Source organism: Etheostoma cragini, chromosome 2, assembly GCF_013103735.1.
Source record: "Etheostoma cragini isolate CJK2018 chromosome 2, CSU_Ecrag_1.0, whole genome shotgun sequence".
NCBI lineage: Eukaryota > Metazoa > Chordata > Actinopteri > Perciformes > Percidae > Etheostoma > Etheostoma cragini.
In genome coordinates, this window is record NC_048408.1 from 3,328,918 (window position 1) to 3,351,948 (window position 23,031).

The 23,031-nt window shown below is 40.2% G+C and overlaps 1 protein-coding gene across 3 annotated transcripts in view; it reads right to left on the bottom strand.

Annotated features, from left to right (window-relative positions):
* Positions 1-23,031, bottom strand: part of LOC117952226 (teneurin-3-like) — a 242,888-nt gene that overhangs the window by 135,644 nt on the left and 84,213 nt on the right. For all 3 annotated transcript variants that reach the window (XM_034884389.1, XM_034884382.1, XM_034884373.1), the window contains one exon: positions 2,255-2,522. In XM_034884389.1, coding sequence (XP_034740280.1) covers positions 2,255-2,522 — 268 coding nt within the window. The remainder of the gene's footprint in view (positions 1-2,254; positions 2,523-23,031) is intronic.

The following is a 23,031-nucleotide window of genomic DNA, read 5'->3' on the forward strand; positions in this document are numbered from 1 at the left end:
ACACACACACACACACACACACACACACACACACACACACACACACACACACACACACACACACACACACAGCCCAAATGTTGGGAGTAACAAAGACAGACAGTTCTCAATTCATCACTCTTCTTTTCTCTATGGGTGAAAGACATTAACAAGACCAGGACAGAGAAAGGAAGGAGTGATAGACGGACTGGGCAACACATTGTCTGGTGAACAGAGGGTCAAGGCTGCTCACATAAATTGTGTGTGTGTGTGTGTGTGTGTGTGTGTGTGGGTGTGTGTGTGTGTAAGTGTGTGCATGTATGTGCATGTGCATGTGTGTGGACCGCTTAGTCGCAAAAGGCCTTTATACAGTAGCTAACATGACGTGACACTGCAAGAGAGAACCGTGATTTTTAAAATTTCTGAGAACTGTGAGTGGAATTTGTTTTCAACAAAGACAGAAAGAGACTAACAAATTGTTCAGTGAGTGGGTTGTCAGGGTTCAAATGATCCAATAAAACCTGTGTTACAGCTGAAAGGAAATACACTGACTGTGGAATGCATTGAAAGGCAAAAACTATGATTAGAACTGTACAGGTCTAGGAAAATTCCCAGTAGGCCTGCACAATTTAGGAAAAAGTATGAATCACGATTTATTTTTATTTTTGGGGATTTCACGAATCTCTACCACAATTTTTTTCCCACAAAGTGTAATGTTTATTGCACACATGAACCATGACAAAACAAAACAAATTGGCAATACTAAAGATAGATTTTTTTGGCACCTATTGCACATTGCATTTATTTATTTAAAAAAATAAATAATATACATAAAAAAGATATATAAGATATATTTTAAATATATACATTACAGGCCAAAAGTTTGGTTAGACCTTCTCATTCAATGCGTTTCCTTCATTTTCCTGACTATTTACATTGTAGATTCTAACTGAAGGAGACTATGAATGAACACATACGGAACTATGTACTTGACAAAAAAGTGTGAAATAAATAGGTCTTATATTTTAGATTCCTCAAAGTAGCCACCCTTTGCTTTTTTGATAGCGCTGTTCTCTCAATGAGCTTCATGAGGTAGTCACCTGACATAGTTTCCCCTTCACAGGTGTGCCTTGTCAAGAGTTAATTAGTGGAAATTCTTGCCTTATTAATGGAGTTGGGACCGTCAGTTGTGATGTGCAGAAGTCAGGTTGATCCACAGCCAACAGCCCTATTCCACAACTGTTACAATTCATATTATGGCAAGAACCAATCAGCTAAATTAAGAGAAACGAGGGGCCATCATTACTTTAAGAAATGAAGGTCAGTCGGTCTGGAAAATTGCAAAAACTTTGAATGTGTCCCAAAGTGCAGTCACAAAAACCATCAAGTGCCACAACAAAACTGGAAAGAAGACCAAGAGTCACCTCTGCTGCTGCTCAGGATAAGTCCGAGTCACCAGCCTCAGAAATCGCAAGTTAACAGCAGCTCAGATTAGAGACCAGATCAAAACCACACAGAGTTATAGCAGCAGACATATCTCTACAACAACTGTTAAGAAGAGACTGCGTGAATCAGGTCTTCATGGTCAAATAGCAGCTAGGAAACCACTGCTAAGAAGAAGCAACAAGCAGAATATATTAATTTGGGCCAAGAAACACAAGGAATGGACATTAGACCAATGGAAATCTTAGCTTTGGTCTGATGAGTCCAAGTTTGAGATATTTGGTTCCAACTGTGCCTTTGTGCGACGGAGAAAAGGTGACCGGATGGATTTTACATGCCTGGTTCCCACCGTGAAGCATGGAGGAGGAGGTGTGATGGTGTGGAGGTGCTTTGCTGGTGACACTGTTGGGGATTTATTCAAAATTGAAGGCATACTGAACCAGCATGGCTATCACAGCATCCTGCAGCGGCATGCCATCCCCTCCGGTTTGCATTTTGTTGGACCATCATTTATTTTTCCACAGGACAACACACCTCCAGGATGTGTAAGGGCTATTTGACCAAGAAAGAGAGTGATGGAGTGCTGTGCCGTGTACTTTGTCCCTTAAGACTTTGAGAGGCTTGTGACATATGAGCTCTCTGCAAGTGCACGTTTCCTTAGTAACAGTAAATGTAATAAAATGCAAATACATGTATATAAACAACAATGCTGATGTTGACTACAGCTATAGCTCTTTGTTGTCAAAAGTAAGTGCTAATGCAGAACATGCTGAAGAAAAATGGCAAAGACAGATGAAAAGTAAGATATTAAGATATTAAGAAGTCACTTTACCTTGTTTCCAGAGGCACATTGCTACCCAGCACCCAGCTGTCTTGCAGCGGGACGCTCTCAGGGGGCGTGGTCTGCAGCTCGGCTGGTGATTGGCCGGCCACAGGGGCCGGGCTTCCAGTAGGAGGGGTTAGCTGACGCGTAGAATTCAGTGATTGGGCAGCGTGGTGCGTGGAGCCCAGGGATTGGTTAAGCGCTGTTATTGAGGGCTGCTGGCGGTGGGGCGGAGGTACTGGAGGCAGGGTGGAGCCGTGGTGATTGGATGGTTGCTCTGTCAACGAGAATGGAGAAGCATGTTTAGAGGGATGCTGGTCTTCATTCAGCTTTTATAGAGTGACTGCACACTTTTTATACGCCTTCTCTTACGGAGATGGGTTTCTCATTCAATATCTCCATTGATATTTCGTAAAATGCTTTTAAAAAGAGTTTTAAGCCTGGAACCAAGCTAACCTACTAGGAGATGAATCCGGACCATAAAACTCTGGCATGAAAGAACATTTTGAAAACAGCCCAAAAAGGCAAAGGTGCAGGACTGAGTACATAAACAATCATAGACTTCAATGGCAGCAGCTCGCCATAGCCATTCATGGGTTCTTGGATTCAGTGAACAATGCCATGGTAACAGCGAGCTTTACCAATCAGAGACGTCGCTGTAATGCTTTGGATTGTAGGTAATGTGCTACTTCTCCATGACATAGCAAATAAAACATGTTTTTCTTAAAAACAAGGTTGATATTATACAGACTTTTGTTTTCCATAGAGGCATAAACCTTCGTTTCACAATCTCACAGCTCATGGTCAGTCTACCTTGGATGGTTTAGACATTACGGCTAATAATCAAAATGTTACGGGGAAAATGAATGGAATTCAACCACACTCAAGCTCTATTACCCTTCAATTCATCTGTATCCAGTTTGTTGTGGGGAAAACATATTCAATTTTCATATTTCATATTCAAAATTCCATCATATTCCACTTCAGATCAAATATCATACAGTGTCTCATCTGTGAGAAAATACAATTAATTCTTATCACAGACGTTTCCCCGTTATCAAAGTAAATGGGAATATCTGTGATGCTGTAATTGGCAGAAATCTAACTATGGTGCGTGTAGTTGTTCAAGCTGTTGAGACTTTTCTATTGACTTCTTTGAGTCAGACAGCTCCTCTAAATGTATCAGCCCTGAGGCAACAGATGGACAGATTGAAGATGCCGCGGAAGATCAATGGCATAACTTTAATATTTATATAGGTGGTGGCAATAAAATTAAATGCACCTCTATATAGTGTTCTGTGTGCGTACATGTCCAACTTTGTGTGTGCCCCAGAGTTGATTTATGGCTTAAAACATGACATTATGATGTCATGTTTGAGTAGCTGTTCTAAGTGAGAAATAATATTAACTGAAGTCAAATCTTTGCTGTTTTCTTCTAAATTTACACACACCAAGACCTCGTCCTTTTGTTTTCTTTCCGTTATATTATACAACCCTGAGGTGCTAGTGGTGGCAAACAACTACTAGTAGAGTCTGTCAATGGCAGATGAGATTTAAATCAAATGTATTGCAGTAATGAATTCAGTAGAAATGAATATCTGCTGATAAACACTTCTTGAATCTTGATGTCATGCTGTTGCTTGTAAAGATCATCTAAGACAAATGTAAGAAGAAAAGCTTGTAGCTGTCAAATTCCAAATTGGATGGTAACCACTATGTAAATGTCGTGGCCGGGGCCAGGGAGAACTGTGACCCAATCCTTTACTCAGCTCAGCCCAGACGGCCTGAATACTGATCAGTGATTGGCCTTCACAAAACCCCACTTCGTTTCTGTAAAAATATTTGTTTAAAGTTGACCTGGCTTCAACTTTTCCCTGCTGTTTTTTTCCCCCATTGCTTTTTGGCTCCTTTTCTGTCCTCAGGGTGCTCTGAAGGAAATGAATGGCAATGTATTTGATTTGCATAAAGAGCATCACATCTCCATTTCCCAGCCCTGCTGTTATTCATTCTCCAGTGCCCTCACTAGAGAGAAAATAGAAAGCAAAAGGAGAAAAGGAGGAATATGTGGAGGAGAAGTAGGGTGGAATTTGTGTTTGTGCTAGCTCTACCCCTCCTCCTCCCCCTTTTTCTCTCCATATGCTGTTTTGCCGACTTAGTAATTACTCCACTTATGCAAACCTTCAAGGCTAAATGCTGACAGACACACACACACACACACACGCACACACACACACACACACACACACACACACACACACACACACACACACACACACACACACACACACACACACATACACACACACAGAGTCAGAATTTTCTGGATGAGTGTTAAAGAATCATTAACAAGTCTACATCTGTGTGTCATCACTGCAAATGTAAATCTAAACACCTTTTATTCACTCAGATGCTAAAAAACAACACACACACGTACATCACTCTGGGTACTGTTTGCCGAAAAAAAGTGATGAATGAATCTCAATGAGAGACAGACAGGGTGATTTATCGCCCTAGCTGACAGACAAAAAGTCTTAATGCAGCAGAAAAGATTTCTCATGTGTGTGTCACGATCAATGTCCCATTCCATCTTCCAAAATATTGTATCTCTGGTCTCTATGTGTCTGTCTATTAATCCTAATGTCAGACCCAAAATACTTCTAAAAAAAGTTTAAATTTGGGTATGAAAAGTAGTTTTAGTTGTGCAAGAGAAAACTCAGATTGGACAGATAGTCTAGCTAGCTGTCTGGATTCACCCTGCAGAGATCTGAGGACCAGGTAATCATAGTCCTCAGAGATCAGCCGCAGGTTAGAATTACAACAAACGAAAAAAACAAAAGGAAGCAGAAGGAATTGGACACCCAGCTGAATGAAGGTCATCCAGCAGAAATTACGGAAGCAACGGAGCAATCCTGGGAATGGAAGGTCGTGGCTATGAATTATATGTAGAGACACAACCTGCCTATAGGTGACATCCAAATGGGTCTGTGATGTGTCTCAAACAGCAGCCACAGCCTGGACACTGAGACCAAAACCCACCGGCTTTTTCTGGGTGCTGAACAGTTCTTAGTCTTCTGTCTTTTTTTTTTTCTTTCTTTCTTTTTTTTTTTTGACTTTTTGTTTTCAAATTCAGTTTGAGTTTTATTAGTGTTTAAAAAGGGTTTGCTTATTTGTTTTTTGTAATGCTAAGTTTTGTTTAATTTTTGTTAGTTTTAGTCTTTATTTGTGATATTGGTTATTTGTTGAGGGATTCAAAAAGGTCAAAATAAGTATTGTGTAATATTTACTCAACAAAAGCAACATCCGGTTTTAGAAATATGTATTGTCTGTAATAGCAACAGTACATAGAATATGGCCTAAATATGATCATACATTTTTCAACAGTCCACACAAGACACCGCAGTAAGTGCAGAATGTGGAAGTGATGTGTTCCAGGACAAAAACTAAACAGCCAACAGACTAAAGAACATATACATGAACAGGCGTTTGGAACTTTGGTTTCAATAAAGTGTCAAACTTCTTGAAGTCCATCGACTCACACAGCTGTGTGGACATCCATGTACATATGCAATAATATGCACATGTATAAATACAGCACATTTACATCCCAGTATTAATCCACATATTAACCTAGGCTTCTTCCTGCTTTTGGTGTTCCCGCGTATTTGCTAACCAGGTACCGGGTTAGTTATTTCGTTTGTTTTTGTTAACGATTATAACCTTGATCTACACACAGGTATCCAATAATGCAGCTTTTTCTAAGGAAATGGTGTGTGTGTGTGTGTGTGTGTGTGTGTGCGCGCGTGCCTGCGTATTCAGCTGACAGACAGAAATGTTCTGTTTTGTGAACTACCCTTCAAAACTCCTAGAAGTTTTAAAAATAGAGCTGACACAGTCGTTATTTTTAGGATTTATCCTATATCAGTCAATAAGGAGCTACTTATAGCCTTCAGGAGCTTCGTGAAAATGACACCTGGAGTGTGGCATAAGTCATTAATTGTCATTTGCCATGACATAGTCTCTAAATAGTCTCTTGTGCAATTTGCATTCCAAGATCTTCCTCTATTGTGTCAAGGCAGTCATTGGTTATGGCTTCCATTGTCATAACTCATACAGTTTCTAACAACAACTAAACAACAAGTTATTGCTAACATGCACAGGTAGTAGTTAAGCTCAAATGGATGAAACATTGATCTGTAGTGAATTAAGAAGTGCATTTGTTGAGGATAAAGTCAATAAGACATTCAAGGGCAACACAAACACACCATCGTGAATATCAAGGCCACAGGTTCATCTTTACACGTCAAATATGAAAGTTATGTGACTTGCACTAACACACCCTGTGGTGTTTTGGTTCTACCTACTGAACACACTCACGTGGTCATTAAAATAGTTTCCTCCTCCCCTGCAGCTCTGTCTCGGAAGATACATTTGTGTAAGTATAAATTAGGTCTGTGAGACGAATGGACATGATTAGATTTTTTACTATAAACTCAATATCACTTTCACATATAGTTTAAATAACTACCATGCGATAGGACAAAGTGTAAGTTACTTCAGTTCAAATCAATTTCCCCATGCTCTAAAATAATCACCAGGGAGGAAACAGTCTATTGTTAAATCCTCCTTGGGATGCAAATCAGAAAATAAGGCACACAACTGTCTGTTGCAGCCAAGTCCCAATCTCTGCAGGACAATAAGCAATCAGGTCACATGTACACGCACACACGCACACACACACACACAGACACACACACACACACACACACACGCACACCTTTCTTTTCCGTCAATACACGTTAGAAAGAAAAATACCCAGATCCAGAAAAAAGATGAGAGTGAAGAGAAAGAGAGGGCAACAGACCCTGAAGAAGTACAGATAAAGTTATGCAAATCAATGACCAGACCAATGAAATTGGTGGAGTGATAAGAGATGAAATTTTGTGTTAAGGAAAGCCAGTCCCTTCATATGTACGGGAGCTTTCTTTTTCTCCTTGCAGTGCACTGTAAAATATGATTCAATTCAATAAAATAAAATTCAAATATATCTTTCAGTGCACTGTAAAATACAGAAAACCGGGGCCATCTGAATGGAACTCATGTGTCTTGCAAAGGGGGAGAAAAGCACTGTGGGTTCCATCATCTCGCAAATACAACACAACATACTTGCAGCAGGCAAAAATGTTAATCAGTTAGTTAATTCATTTAAAAAAAACGTTCTTAAGATGCAATTGTCAGATGTACAATTGAGAATATTGCCTTTACATCAATTAAATGTTACTTTATCTTGAAATTTAATTTTTTTTTTTTTGCTGATGCAGCTGGAACAGATATTGTTAACACCACACTGTAATCATGGCAAACACACACACACACACACACACACACACACGCATGCAGGTCACGTCCACCAAGATTAATTTAGAACAAAATCCCTTAACAGAGGGCATTTTAAAATGAATTCCAACTCCCTCAGTTTAAGTCAAATACATGAAAATTATTAAAATGTTGCTGCATAGGGCGCATCAAACTATTATACAGACTCCGGGTCAAACAGCAAAATACGTCCTCCTATAAAAGCCACACTAACACAGTGTTGTGGAGAGGCTGCAGCCTTCTGTGTTAGCTCTACACAAAAAATGGACCCTGCTACTTTAGGGCTCCAATTTCCTGATTATAAAACACAAGTATCTGTCAGGCAAGTCATTTATTAAACATGATAAAAGCCATATTTGCCATTCCTTTTTTATGTCAGTGTGTTCAGACGTTTTGCCACTAAACAATATCAAACAACTTAACACTGGCTATACTGACATCTATAACTATCTATAACCATAACTAACCAGATCAGAACATATTCATATGTCTGTGGGATGAAAATAAAACAAAAGAAATGCTGGAGGGACATCAGGACTGTCTGGACTGTAATGGACACTGGTCAGAAAACATTCCTTACACGTTTGTTGATTACACGAAACCTCTTTTTTGGATCTACATGAACCTTGTCTTCCTAGCGAGTAATGTCATCCCACCTAGAGGTGTCTCGGAACAGATGATTACCAGCACACTTTTATATGTCAGGCTTATGAAAATGATGTCCCACTGGGCAAACCATTTTCTGAGTATGAGATGATTATCTAACTGTGGTGTCCAGTCGTTGCTCTGTAGGCACTCTGCCTTTAGTCCTAGGTACACCACAGCACAACAGTGCCAAAATCAGATGGTCTCACTCCCTCTCATTCCTTAATTAACTCCCAGAGGGCCTCTGCTGTGTGCTTGAATTAACAAGTGAAGACACATACTGTTAGATGAGCTGACAGGAAATTTGCAAAAGAAGAAGAAGAAGAAGAACAAGAACAAGAAGAAGAACAAGAACAAGAACAAGAACAAGAACAAGAATAAGAAAGAAGGAACAGAAAGCCTATGTTTTGCTTTTGTGATCCTCCTGGAACTGCTCTGTGTGTACAAAGTGACCATGCTGTAGTTACAGTATGACAGGACAAATGTTTTGCAACAAATATGTGAACCCTCAGGTTAGGATCTTAGTACTCCAAAATACACACACACACACACACACACACACACACACACACACACACACACACACACACACACACACACACACACACACACACACACACACACACACACACACACACACACACACACACACAGTTCTCTCAGTGTGCATACACAGTAATTTGCCATCTCAGTGGAGCAGTGAGGTTGAGGGTAGAGGTTATTTATCAAAGACAGAGCTATGATAAGCTTCACCATGACTCTCTGTCTCCATGTATGGATGTCTATATGCCAATCACTCTCTCTGTTCTTGTTCAACGCTTATTCTCCCTCTGCATAACTAACTTCCCAGTCTCTCTCTCTCTCTCTCTCTCATAAACCAAGTTAAATATTATACACTTCCCTTGTTAGTGCTTCCAAGGTTTTGTTCTTTTTTACGGAATTTGGTGTTCACTCCACAAAGTAGCTAAAAAAAAAGAAAGATCCATTACAGCATAATGAACGTCTGACGCACATCGCGTCTTCGGAATATAGAGCCATGGAGAACTTTTGTTCTGAAAAGTTGTGTTTGAATTCTTGCTATTTTTCTTGCTATTTTTTTTTTTAAAGGTCAACTGAAGGATCAGGGTTGGTGTTAAACTCCATCACTGTTGAACGAAAATTGAACAAAGTGAGACAAAAAGAGGATACAGAAAGAACAGGAGGTGACACAAGAAGTCAATTAAAAGTTTCAGAAGCAACAACATTGGTCAACAGAGTTTAGATGAGGTGGACAGAGAACAATGTGGACTGAAAGAGAGGAACAGCAAGAGGTAAGACAGGGAGGGTAGGAATGAGAGATTTCGAGGAGAATGAAAACTAATAGAGAACAGATCCTGGGGAAAGTAAAAGGATCATCGACAAAGTAAAAGAGGTCAGTAGTAGAGTTAAGACTTGTGGTTTTTGAAGCGTAAAAACTCATTCCACCTCTGTACTCCCAGCAAGGAGAGGGGAGTAAGGAAGGCCTCTCTCCCCAGCCACATGCTGCCTTTGTGGGGCATGTAGGTGGAAAGTGCCCCTCTCTGCTTAATGACCCACACCAGGAAAAAAGATAGAAATTAAAACACAGGAAAAGAGAGACAGAGGGGGCAGAGATGTTTTAGGTGGGATCATTCCAATTCTATTGAGACAGGCGCAGTTTTACACTGCTACACAGATCAGAAATACTAATCATATTACATATGTTTTTAGCCAATGCCAAATTACAGAGAGCGTAGGCTGTGTTTACTGTTTTTGGAGGTAAAACACTGTGCAAGAGGCTCACAGTTTTGTTCCCACAAATAAAAACATGCAAGCACTGTAATGATGTCATTTGTAATAACATGAATTCTTATGAACAGTTCATAATTAGACTATGAAAACCCAAAGTGACAGAAAGTAAAAGGTACGGAGCGCATACTAATCCGCTCACAGACATATTGCCATGTAATCAATGTGCTCAGTAAAAATGTTTTAGTAAAAGGCCATAAAGCAGATAAATCTTGTTAAGTAAGGTCAGGTCTAGACATTTTTTTAAATGAGTTGCCATGGATTGTGTCTAGCTGACTGAAATTACCACTCAGACTTGTCTCGTTCATGAAGCATAATGCACTGCACCAGCAAAACATGACATCACGTTGCTTCTAGTGCTGTCTGCATCGAACACGACAACAAAAAGTTACTATGGTGTCTCTAAATATGAATCTAAAGCAACAATCTACAGCTCTTCTAAAGCTCACCCTTCCCCCCATGTTTCCCTAACTGTCATGACTAACTGTTACTAACCCACACACCCTCCCCCAACCATCTTGTCAGTGATTGGCTGGTACGGGTTTGTTGTATTTTGGTGGCTATCCTGTGGCCCTAGTGTTTGTTTGACGTTTACGACCCCTGTGCTGTCTCCCGAGACCGGGCTTTTTCACAGAGTATTCAGGGGGCCGGCAGCCAGCTTTTTCACAGTGTATTCAGGGGGCCGGCAGCCAGCTTTTTCACAGAGTATTCAGGGGGCCGGCAGCCAGCTTTTTCACAGTGTAATTAGGGGGCCGGCAGCTAGCGGATCAAGGATAGATGCCTACGATTTAAGAAAAAAATAGTATCGCCCTAAAACCATGCGGGAACTCATAGTGCACCTTTAAGGTGACAGGTTGGGGGGGTGTTATATGGCTCAAACATACACGGGACTTAGACCCAAGAGAAGAGACCTGGGTTTGTGTCGCGGTTAAAAGTAAAAGTGAACTGTAACTTTTTACTTTACAGAACAAACAAAACATCATGTTCTGCATCATGCGCGCAACTGGAAGTGAACTTATGTAACAGATGCATGCCCGATATGGTTGCCTATAGTCCTCTTTTAATTGTAAAATATACTGGCAGACTAATTATACTACAATGTTAAACTAATATCCTTTTACCATGCAGACGGGACTTGTGTAAGTCTGTCAGTGATGGTCTTCCTCAGCCTATTCAGAAATTTCCACCCAGACAAAAAAAGAAGGGAGTATATCATCTTATTCTGGGTAAACTGCTCTAGGTCACTTTATATTTTAGAGCTCTTAAAGCTCCAACTTTTTGAGTGGATTCTTAGCAAACACCTTTTTGTTCTTTTACAAATATGTGCTCATGCTTCCTATGTACTTTGCCATGTTGCGCCTCCATCTTTAAACCACATTAGCCAAAGATGGACAAAGACCTACCTCAGCATTTTGTGCTTTTCTACTCAGTAGAAGCGTGACAAATGCCAGGGATGGAAGGGGAGAAGATTGGAAAGCCGGTTGCCGCTAAAGTTGCCTGCTTTCTTCTCTAAAGGTAAATCTGCCCAATTGTGTTAATTCAAAGTTTTAAAGCTGCTTGGCTAACTATAGCCTGGTTGGAGAATGACATCTGACATAGAATGACATCTAGGATACTTTTCCTCGTGTCAACAATAAAAAAAGGATTGTCTACCTTATAACATAAACGTAATCATATATGTGTGGTGAATTCCCTGGCAGACAACTCAAGTCCTGCAGTTGAAATACAGACTAGCTCCAGCTAGAACAGCTGCATGTAACCATGGAGATACTAAGAGATCATTTTGGTTCCACTGACTTTTTTTTACACTGCTTAGAGAAAAATATTAGAAACACAGACCTCCGTTGCCTCTCTCATGGAATGTAAACATTGCCTCACTATATTTTGCGCTCCCCCACCGAAGGACTTAAAATGCAATTGGAATGGGAGGGGCTACAAAGTTATGTACATATACAATTTCAGCGCTAGATGGGAGAAATTCTTAAACAATGTAGCTTTGACGAATTAGGGCTGGTCTTCAATGCTGATTCTCTGGTAGTCTCCAGCCCTTCCAGAGGCCTCAGCTCCTCCATTGCTGCTGGCCTATTGGTCAGGAAGAAAGCGTGATGCGTTCATGAACTACGCTTTAAAAGTCTGGACCCCTCTCTCTGAAGATAGAAAAAAGTTTAAAAAAAGCCGTGCCTGTGGATACTTGATCTTTACTTTTATTAATCAACTCTGTATTTTGATTGCATTTTTGAAAATCAACTGCATTTATATAGAGCTTTTGAATACAGTAGTAGAAGAACCATTCACCATTCACACACATTCATACACTGGGGCCGAGGCTGCCGTACAAGGTGCCACCTGCTCATGACATACACATTCACAGGAGCAATTCAGGAATCCTTGTCTTGCCCAAGGACAAGCCGACATGGGATTGCAGGCCCCTGGATCAAACCTCAAACCTTCTGCTCTACCACCTGTTTGTCTCATCTTCCTGCCTGTCTTTTTAACTCAGTGCACTTTGACCACCTTGAGCTACATTTTATGAGAGGGACCTGACAACCGGGTAGTATTAGTATTAAAACAAACAGCACATTGGAAGTACAATATGGCCTTGAAAAGGGGGCAAGAAAACAAGGGATTGGACTAGTGGGGGAACTCCCTGAGAGCTGTGAGAGCCTCCAATACCTTCACTGTCAACAGGATGAATTGCAAAACCTGAATTGATGAAGCTAAAGTACCATATGTGTCTCTAACACAAAGAGAGAGCTCTGATCCTCAGCTAAGAATATGAACAGGCACTCGGGTCATCTGCAGACAAGCTTTATGTTATCTAAATGCTGATGGTTCTCTCCAGATGAGGCTAGAAATATAACACTGTGTATGAGAGTGGTAATGAACAAAAGCTTGATTGCTGAGGCTGACACGAAACATCACTGGTGTTGGTTTACATTAAAATAAACAAATGACTAAAGCCATAATTCAGCTATTTAGCCAACAGAAACAAATCCCATTCCAGTCAGTTATTAGGGTATCTGCTTAACGGGATGTACTCCATATTCAGAAGAGTAAAATCCATATTTTGCTACGCAAAGAGAAAATGGAGTAAATAAGGGGCCTCAAATATTAATGTGTGCTAGTGCGTGTGTGTGCTCTTTCTCCCCACTTCTCCCCAGTAACTCCTGTGCTGTAAAATGTTCATGGCCACTGCATCTGACAATACAACATCACCTTTTAAAGAAAAAAAGAGACATGGAGAGAAAGAGAGAGGAGGAAAGGAGGGAGGCAAAGGATAAGTGAAGACCCGGAGAAAGAAACAAAAAGTGACACACGTGAAGGTATTAAGACAAAGTGAAAGGAGAAGGAAAAAGGGAAGAGAAACCATGAAATGAAAACATAATGGGATGCAGCAAAGAAGGTGAGGAGAGAATGTGAGAGGAAAGGGAATTCCGTCACAGTCTTTCTACAACAGGTCGGCCAAGACTGACGGTTAGTACTCAGAGACCACTTTAATGCCGGCGTTAGCGTCCCAGTAATCCGCTTAGACACAGCAGCACTGGGAAGGGATCTCTGCATGGAATTTAAGCTACAGTAGTCTACATTTTATAAAAACAAAAGAAAGCGGGGCCACTTTGTATGACATGTGTTTCTGGTGCTATCATAGAGATTGCTAACTTGTTTTCCACACAGCAATCAGTGATTTGGAACTTCGACACATTAAAGTAAAATACGGATGCTTGGCATTTGTGGTTTTCTTTTCATACTACATACTACGTACTTTATGCAACTCTCTGCCATTGTCTCTGAGAGAGAACGGGTTGGTAACTTTCAAGTTTCTATTTGAGATTTTTTGAAACATGACCTCCCCTCACCCTCCAAATTAGGAATTATGACATGAAAGGAAAGTGACATAACATGAACAAAAAGACAAGACATTGCAGCAGTTTCCTGGACATTACTAAATCAAGTATCAAAAACAATATTGCAATTTCCTAAAATAAAAAAGCACAACCTTATTTTTTAAAATAATTATTATTATTTAAATAAATTAAAGTAGACCTCAGAAACACTACTGCTGTATTGACCCTTTTTTCTGATTAAAATGCTATATTTCAATCTAGGCTGATATTTGTATATTGTAGTAGCGAATCTCAGCATGATTACCATGCGTCTAGCTCAGAATGACTGAGTCCTGTTGAGTGTGTGGGGTGCCAGAAACATAACAAAAAAGCCAAGCTTAAGTTGGTGTCAATTCTGTACGTCTGAGTCAAATGTCTCTACTGTTTGTAGATTTTTCTCTTCTCGGTGACTCATCACAGAGAAGAGAAACATGGCACGGAGGTCACCTTTCTGGGCAATTACACTTTGTCCTGTTAGGAATGAAATGTAATACTATATCCTTGCAAAGCAAAGTGTGAGGTAATCCTTCCAAAGAAACCTGGAACAATAACAGCTGGAGCTCTGCACTCACCATCTCTTCCTAGAAACAGATCAGTGCACTGGCTTTATGGGTGATAGAGTTCTCAGTGCAATCCAAAAACAGCTATCTCTATGCAACTTGTTAGTCACATTCAACATTTCCATCCAAAAACCTATCTGCTAAAAGTTGTCCCTTCAATGTTTTATTTATTCATATATTCGTAGAACAATAATGATATCTAAGTAAACATGAGGCAAAAAAATAACACAGGGTTATCTTTTGCCATAGCTCAACGCCAAAGGGGAAAGTTGCCGATTTCCAACCCTTCTGAAGTTTTACCGGCGGATAAACGCAGACCTCCGGGTACTGGAGACATTCATCTGTATGTACGGGAGAACAGAATATTTGAAGTCTTCCCCTCAAGTTACCAGCTAAGGCTAGCAGTAGCTAGCTAGCTTGGTTACATTTTTCAAAACAAATCTACTTCTAGTTTTGCAATTTGTGACTCTGCCAGATCCCTGGTCTTAATATGACAGTCTTTAACTCAGATGTGAGATGGTGTCAGACATTAGTCTTTTAAAAGTCTGTTTAAAGTCTTGTTGTGTCTGGTAGGAGCACCACTGCTAGTAAAGCTCATTTGGGTGGGAATGGAGAATTAAAGGGAAGGAAGGGACTTAACTGAAGATAGGGAAAGTGTTATTGATGGTTATATCACTGGACATTAAAGACAAAAAAACTTATTTAGAAGGAGGAAGTAGAGAGATAAGCATCACTATAAGTCTGTTTCCTTTCCTTGATTTGGACAAAAAACAGGAGAAACTTCCTCTCCCTTCTCCCTTCCATTGTTGTCATTTCCATCTTTTCTTTCTCTCCCTCCATATTTTTCTCCAATTGCCTCCCTCCTATTCCAGCCATACTCTTCATCTGACCTCCTCTTACTTTCCTTTCCTCTCTTCCACTCGGTTATTTAGTATAGGCAGCTGCAGCCTTTTCAGAGCCTCTCATCAGTCCTCCACATTTCTCGCTCCTTATTGTAGCACCAGTCTATTGACCCTTCATCCACCCTCCCTTCCCTCCCTCTCTCTCTCGCCCTCATTCTCTCATTCATTTTCTCCTGCCAAGTCAGCTCTCGATGCCCTGTTGCTCTCTCTCTCTCTCTCTCTCTCTATCCGTTATTTTACTCTAGCTCTGGCCAAGTCGTTAATATGGAAGACAGTGTTCCTCAAAGCCACTGGGTCTTCCTTTGCTTTTTCTTCTTAACTCTTTCATCTGTTTTCTATCCTTTTTTTGTCCACATAGCCACCAGGACCTTTTTTGAACGTATGTCCTACTCTTTGTTTCCATATTTCCATCACATTCACTTGTTTTGCTCTCCCAACCACTCTCACAATCAAATTTGCTTTATTGCGTTGGTATTATATGAAACATATTGCCTGTGTAGTGACATACCATTAAATCTCAATAAAACCACACTAAGAGTCCATTGAGTCCCTTGAGGCTGCAAGGCTCACTCTATGAAAATTGCTGGACGGAGCACACATACTGACCATTTTGCTATCATTAGAGTTTAACATGAGCACAAGGGCTAAAACAGACGCTTGTCTAGAGGGTGATGCTTAGAGAGAGGACGTGGGACCCATTCAAATCAAAATGGTTTTACCTAAGTTGTGCCTTCAAACAGCTTAAAACAACCTAGTCTATATCAATATCACATCTGGGATTGCTTTGTTGCTGCCAGACATTCTGCCGTATGTCCTTTTTTTACCTCACGCCTACTTTGTGTTGTACTTCTAACCTCCGGTGGATTTCTGAGGACTATGGTTAACTGCTCCTCAGATCTCTGCGGGGTAAGTCCAGACAGCTAGCTAGACTATCTGTCCAATCTGAGGACTATGGTTACCTGGTCCTCAGATCTCTGCAGGGTAAATCCAGACAGTTAGCTAGACTATCTGTCCAATCTGAGGACTATGGATACCTGCTCCTCAGATTTCTGCAGGGTAAATCCAGACATCTAGCTAGACTATCTGTACGATCTGAATTTTCTGTTGCATGATTAAAACAACCTTTGAACATACAAATGTTCCACCAAAACAAATGCTTTCCTGAGGCTATTTTGCAACGGCACATGACAATTGGGATTGGTTTCAAGAAATGTCAATAAACAGCAGCCCAATTTCCACAAAAAAAGAACACAAAAACTGATTGACCACATCAAAAGCCAAGTGGCCTTACCCCTGCTTCATGGGGTCATTTTGAACAAAGAATATTGTCATTTAGGTTTGGTGGCCTGTTGCCCAATCACCAAAAGAAAGAGAAGACTGCATTTAAAACTGTCACATTCAATCTGTGACTTTTGTCATGTCTTTTATACAACTACACTCAGTACTGCTTTCAATAACTGAGTCAGGGATTTTCCTTTCAAAAGCAACCTGGCAAGGAGCTTTTACTGTGTTGACTAGTAGTAATTTATAGAAAAATAAATGTTCAGGTGTGTAGTGGCAGGTTTGACCAATTATATTTCATAGCAGTGAGACCTTTTCCAGACAGATGAGGACATACTGACCCTGGGAACAGTGAGTTGTTGGTCAATAACTCCTGCATTGCAGGCTAACTGAGAAGGAGACCAAACGCATTTAAAAGATAAAAAATAACATAAGTATACACTGGCCATGCTTCCATTTATTCTGGCTCCAACATGACATTTTTAACTGACACATGCAATGGCAAGATGGTTAAGGCTAACGCCTGCTTTATACTCTGCCAATGTGTACCAAGTGTAGGCTGTACATGCGTACGTATGCTCTCTGCTCATTCAGCAGATGTGAGTAAATTGGCGTCCTTGGGCCCAGTCTGTGGTTTCAACCCACTAATCCTCACAGCGGAAGCAAAGCCAACGTTGCCCTGGAATGAGGTATTTATACGTATAAAAGCGCTTTGAAACGATAAAGAAGTAACATCTGGAAAATACATCATGAACGTAAGAGGGACATTAATAAGAGGGATATTATCTCCATTTATATTTGATTGGTTGGCAGTATTATTTATTCAGCACCCTACCTTAAAACATGCTGTAGCAGATGTTGGCATCAGGTTGTAAATTCGAGACATATTTTGTCAAGGACACCAAAAACTTTCCCTTGATTGCCCTTTTTTGCAGCAGCAGCATTCTTTTACAAAAAAACCTTTTCCAGAGTTTCTTTAGGTTTCCCCCTAGTCAAATTTAAGAAAAGTACGTTTTATGACCATCACAACATCAACTGAGCTGAGAAGTATCACTAAACTTGCACTTCCCCAAAAGACTGGTGCCAATAACACAAAAGCTGATTTGCTGCAATATAAATTCCATGTTAGTCTCATCTGTAGTCGGAAATAGAGCATGACCGAGAAAGGATTTTTTAAGGCCGATAGCGATACAAATATTTGTTGATTTCAAAATCCGATATTCCAACATTTTTTTAATATCCAGAAATGCGTAACAAAACATAAAAACATGTTCCCAACATTAGTTATTTGTAGTTATTTATGAGTCCTCACTAAAATAATATTATAATACAGTTTAAAATAAACTTGCTGTTTTATTTTCACAACAGAACAAAGGAATATCAAAATGTATTAAAGATCTAATAAATAAAATGTATAAAAATATAAACTTAAGATATGAAACTTAAAGTCCTTTGAAGAAAAACAGAATAACAAAAAAAATCATTAGTGGCCAACAGAGTTATAACATGGTTAAAGGGTGTTTAGTCCGTTTATACATTTATTTTTAAATATTCAGTTATTGGCCATTATAAATATAGATAGTTTGTAAAATGCCTAATATCGGCTGATAATATCGGCCCAACCAGATATATCGGTTTGGTCATAATACAGCGACCTTTGAACGTGCATATGTTCCATCTAAACAAGTTCCTTCCTGAGGCTATCTTGCAGCACCAATAAACCAAAGCACATTTCTCTCCCATCCCAGAATGCTGTGTGGACTAGCCAGGCCCACCTTTGCAGCACTGTGGAGGACGTTTAGGCAATGCCAGACTAATAATAATGTGACCTAGCAAAATACTCAGACACATTGAAAACAACCCAACGTTCACAATTAATCCTTGCAAATCTCTGAAAGCTAAGCTGAAAAACAATAATAGCTTTTGCACCAAGGATTAGGACCAATCAAAACCAAATCAAGACCTCTCAGTCAAACATGAAATACAAACGAGCTTGAACTCTGACAGCGAGTTGTAGTATAAAAATATTAAGTATAAAATATTCTTCCAGCTACGTCTCATTTCATAGTCAGGACAGTGCACTGGCTGTCACACACGTACGCACACAACCACACACACACACACACACACACACACACACACACACACACACACACACACACACACATCCACTCTATCTCTTTGCCTGCGTCTCTCTGTCTCCTTGTATGGAGTCTGCTACAACATTTTGATTTACTTAAGTGACTCCATTCTGCAATCAGCCTCAGACATGAGCTGCGTGTTTGTGCCTTTTTCCATTTGTGTGTATTTGGCTTTAATACCGGCCACCAGCCACTAGCCTGAGGTTCATTAGCCTGATCAATGATTGACTCTCTCTTCTCTTACAATTTTCTTTCAAATAACTTCTCTGCCATTTGACCCCTCTCTCTGCCTCTATCCTCCATCGAAATCTCATTGATTCTTTCTCATGTCAAGACAGATCCTTTCTTTCTTTCTTTTGCTCTTCCTACTCTCCATCCCTTCTTTCCATCACTATCATTGATTAGGTCTGGTGTTGAGGAGAAATATGTTTTTTTCTCTCTTCTTCTCTCTCTCTTTGTCTCTCTCTCGCCTTCCTCTCTCGTATGCAGTGGTTCATTGATTAGTTCTGGTGTTGAAGAGAATTGCCTACTGGGTCCCAAAGTAAAAAGCACTAAGTGTTATTCGTGTTTGTCTCTCCGCCTCGGTCTGACCTCCCTTTTGCTTTCAGTAGAGACGTCGTCAATAAGCCTTGGCGTCATCCCCCCTGTTTGCAAAGAAACTTGTCTGTTTTCTGTTGTTTTTCCGCTTGGAGCTGATAGCCTTGGCGTCTCTGAGGAATCTAAAGGCTGGACAGTGGAGGGGTTTTGGCGTCTTTTCACTCAGGGAGAGTTGAGGAGTGGCGAGCTATTACACCGTCTTTGTTCACATGTCTACAAACAGATGTCACAGCTGGTTTAAAACAGTTTAGAGCTAATACTGGCTTTTCATTGGAGAAGAGATTGGATAAAGTTTGTCTAATTACTTAAAGTAGAGGTCTTCAATGTGTTTTTAGGCCAAGGACCCCTTTGCTAATAGAGAGAGAGAGCAGGGACCCCCTTACTGAATATAATAAAATTGAGTTGCGTATAAACAGGACCTTCTTAACATGTAGGGCGGCCTCAAGCCTACAGACCTTTTTAAGGTGCATATTATAGCTTTTAAATAAATATTTTTCTGGCATATTCACATATTTATACATCATATTTTAATGTTAAAAAGGCCATCATCAATGTAGTTTCCATTAAAACAAATATATCTTTACTACTAATATGTTGGATTCATGTATGTAATGTACATCTTCAGACATTGACCCCCCCTGCAGCTACCCCATGTTGAAGATCTCTGACTTAAAGCATAACTTCTAGAATGAATTAATATCACCTTGCTAGTTAACATTAGCCTGAACTGAATCTAATGAGACATGTTGATCAGGTCAGAAAAGGTCTTAATGAATGAACTGTCTTTGTCTGTCTTTTAATGGACAATTTTGACTTGATTGCCAATTAATGTTTGTAAGCCTTCTCCACATTACATAAGCGTACCCTCCAGTATTTTACAATTCTAATATACAACATCTGGGTAAATACATATCAGATAATCTAAGATCAGATGACATAGGCTTACATATGCTAAGGAAATAATGATCATAATAAGTCACAGTAAATCAGAATTGAAGTCCTGTGGCAACATGAACTGGACCTTACGGGTGTAGTTTTCAGGATCATGAAAGACTTTGAATTTGTGACTCATAAATAATGAGACAAAGACAGAGCCTGACATGGATTAAAATAATGGGTTGGAAACCAATTCAGAGTGAAAACGGTAAGGACTATGAGCTCTAGTGATCAACAATGTTTTCACAGGTTTGTTTATGATCCATCTTGGGATTTTCCTGTCAAAGTGAATACAGTTGTGTCCCTCTGACTAACAGCAGTACGTTTGAAAACAAGGAGAATCCAAGAGGAGGCCTTGAGGCCTGAGACAGCACTGTGAATAAAATACAAAAATACAGTTTCTGTATCCCACCTTGTGGTATACTCTAAAGGAAGGGGGGAGGCTCACTGTTCAGCCTGCATTGTAACCACTGTGTGTTGTGTGTGTGGATGACAGGGAGGGAGATAAACATCCCAGTTCAGACTCAGACTCCCACTGCATGGAGACACCAACAGATAGATATAGTGCTGTCATATTTGCTCTTAAAGTTTAAGTTCTGCTTAGCTCAAACAGCAGCAACACATCTGCATACCTTTCATTTACACTCTTGAATGGGTGTGTCAGTTTCAACACTAGCTTTGATATGCAAGCACCCATTTGTACAGTATGTGACTATCACAGCCAACTGTATGTTTTTTAATGAATTGTAAAAACTGAAGAAAAAAAATACACTGTATAACCACACTAGGTTGGTCTAATCAATTCTAATTCATAAAGTGCAGGGGATGTCCATATTTAAAGGGAATTAATGTACTTTTCCGGCAATGTTTCCATGTTTTATGCTTTAATCACAAAAACAAAGGCTCACCCAATAAGTGCAATACCCAACAGCACCCCTCAGGCTATGTCTACTTGTGTTTTCATTTGCTCGGGCCACAAAGCAAAATGTGATTAGATGGCCGTGCACCAACCTCTCTGTATATGAAAAAAAAGAAACTCAAACCTGTTGTAAGACTGCATAAAGTTCTGTTTTAGGTAAAAAAGAGCTAGCCATCAGCAGCATTAAGACAGAATGTGCATTACATTTTAAACAGGTGTAGTTTTTGCTGCAGCAGGTCATTTTTACTCAGCGTTAGGTGACTTCCATTCATTCAAATTTTAAAAGAAAAAGAAAAGCCTAGATTCTCTCTCTCCTCTCTCACTGCTCAGCGACATCCTCCTGTAAATAAGGAGTTTTAAAGAAATGGGTCTCTGCATTTGTGTGTACATCGTTTATGCAAGCTAAAGGCCTCTCGTTTACTTTGCTTCAGTGTTTGACTTCCTGCAAAATTCCTGGTACAAAGAAACGAGAAGCAGAGGAAAGGACACAGTGATATGAGCGGATAAAGGAAGAAAAGCATGTCTTAAAGTGCAGGAAGTGGTGAGAGTGATATTTTAGATGTTTGGCTGAACATTGGTTGGTTAGGTCAGGCTGGGACTGCTTTGGGAAAAGAGGACCACACACAAATCCACAAACAGCAATGCATGCACAACCTTTTAGCCATTTCAAGACCCTATTTCCGAGCTGTTTCTGATTATGTTTAGATGGCAATGTATATATGAGGAGACGTCTGTCTGTCTCTCTATTTCCATCACTCCATGCAGCTGTCTTTCTTTTTCTCACTCTCCTTCCTTTGAAATCTCCTCCCTCTGTATTCTCTCTTTCATGCCCCCTCTCCTAATGAAGTCTGACTCTAATTGTGGTTGTCTAAGTTCCTTTCTTCAAGCCATCACAGTCTGTTTCCTATCAAACTCCTGACTTTAAGAAGACTCATCCAGGGTCATTGGCCAGCCAACATGACTCTGCATCTGGTGCTTGTCAACCACCACAGGCCCACAGGTCTCAGATCAGCACTCTGATTTGAACTAAACTCGGCCCCTGTGGTCCCAGTGGTTCAAACAGTCAGACTAGGGTTTCATCCTCAACTTTTGCAGCCTAATATTTGCCATGTGGAAAGATACCAGGAGCGGACCTGATTAAATAAGCTTGTATGGTTGGACTGTGATCAAAAATGGCAGCTGTCTAACCTTGGTGCATCAACTCTGTCAACAATAAAAAAATTCATGGTCTGCACACTGCACTCATTTAGAATCGTCTGTTTAGAGAGTTACTGAGCCAAACAAAGTAGCTTTATCTGACCTGAATTTTTAAAAACGCCCCTTATCACCCCAAAAATATCGATCTAGACCATACTAATTATGCCTCTGAAGCGTTCTGTAGGACTTCTACTAGTCCAACACAGTGGAGACTTTCCACAATGTCCCAGTACATTGTTCTTTAGTGACCCATACTGGTTTAATTATGATCCAGCACCATACTATCAAAACAGCTGTCTGTCCAGATCAACTGATCTACAATTAGGCCAGTCTATGGCCACAACATTCCATTTCCGGGATTGCTCAGTTGCCACAGAAAATTCTGCCGGATGTTAATCTTTTTGGCCGGATGTCCTGTGTCCTCTTCCTTTAAATTGGCGTTCTAAACTCTGGTGGATTTCTGAGGACTATGTACAGTGGGTACGGAAAGTATTCAGACCCCTTTAAATTTTTCACTCTTTGTTTCATTGCAGCCTTTTTCCAAA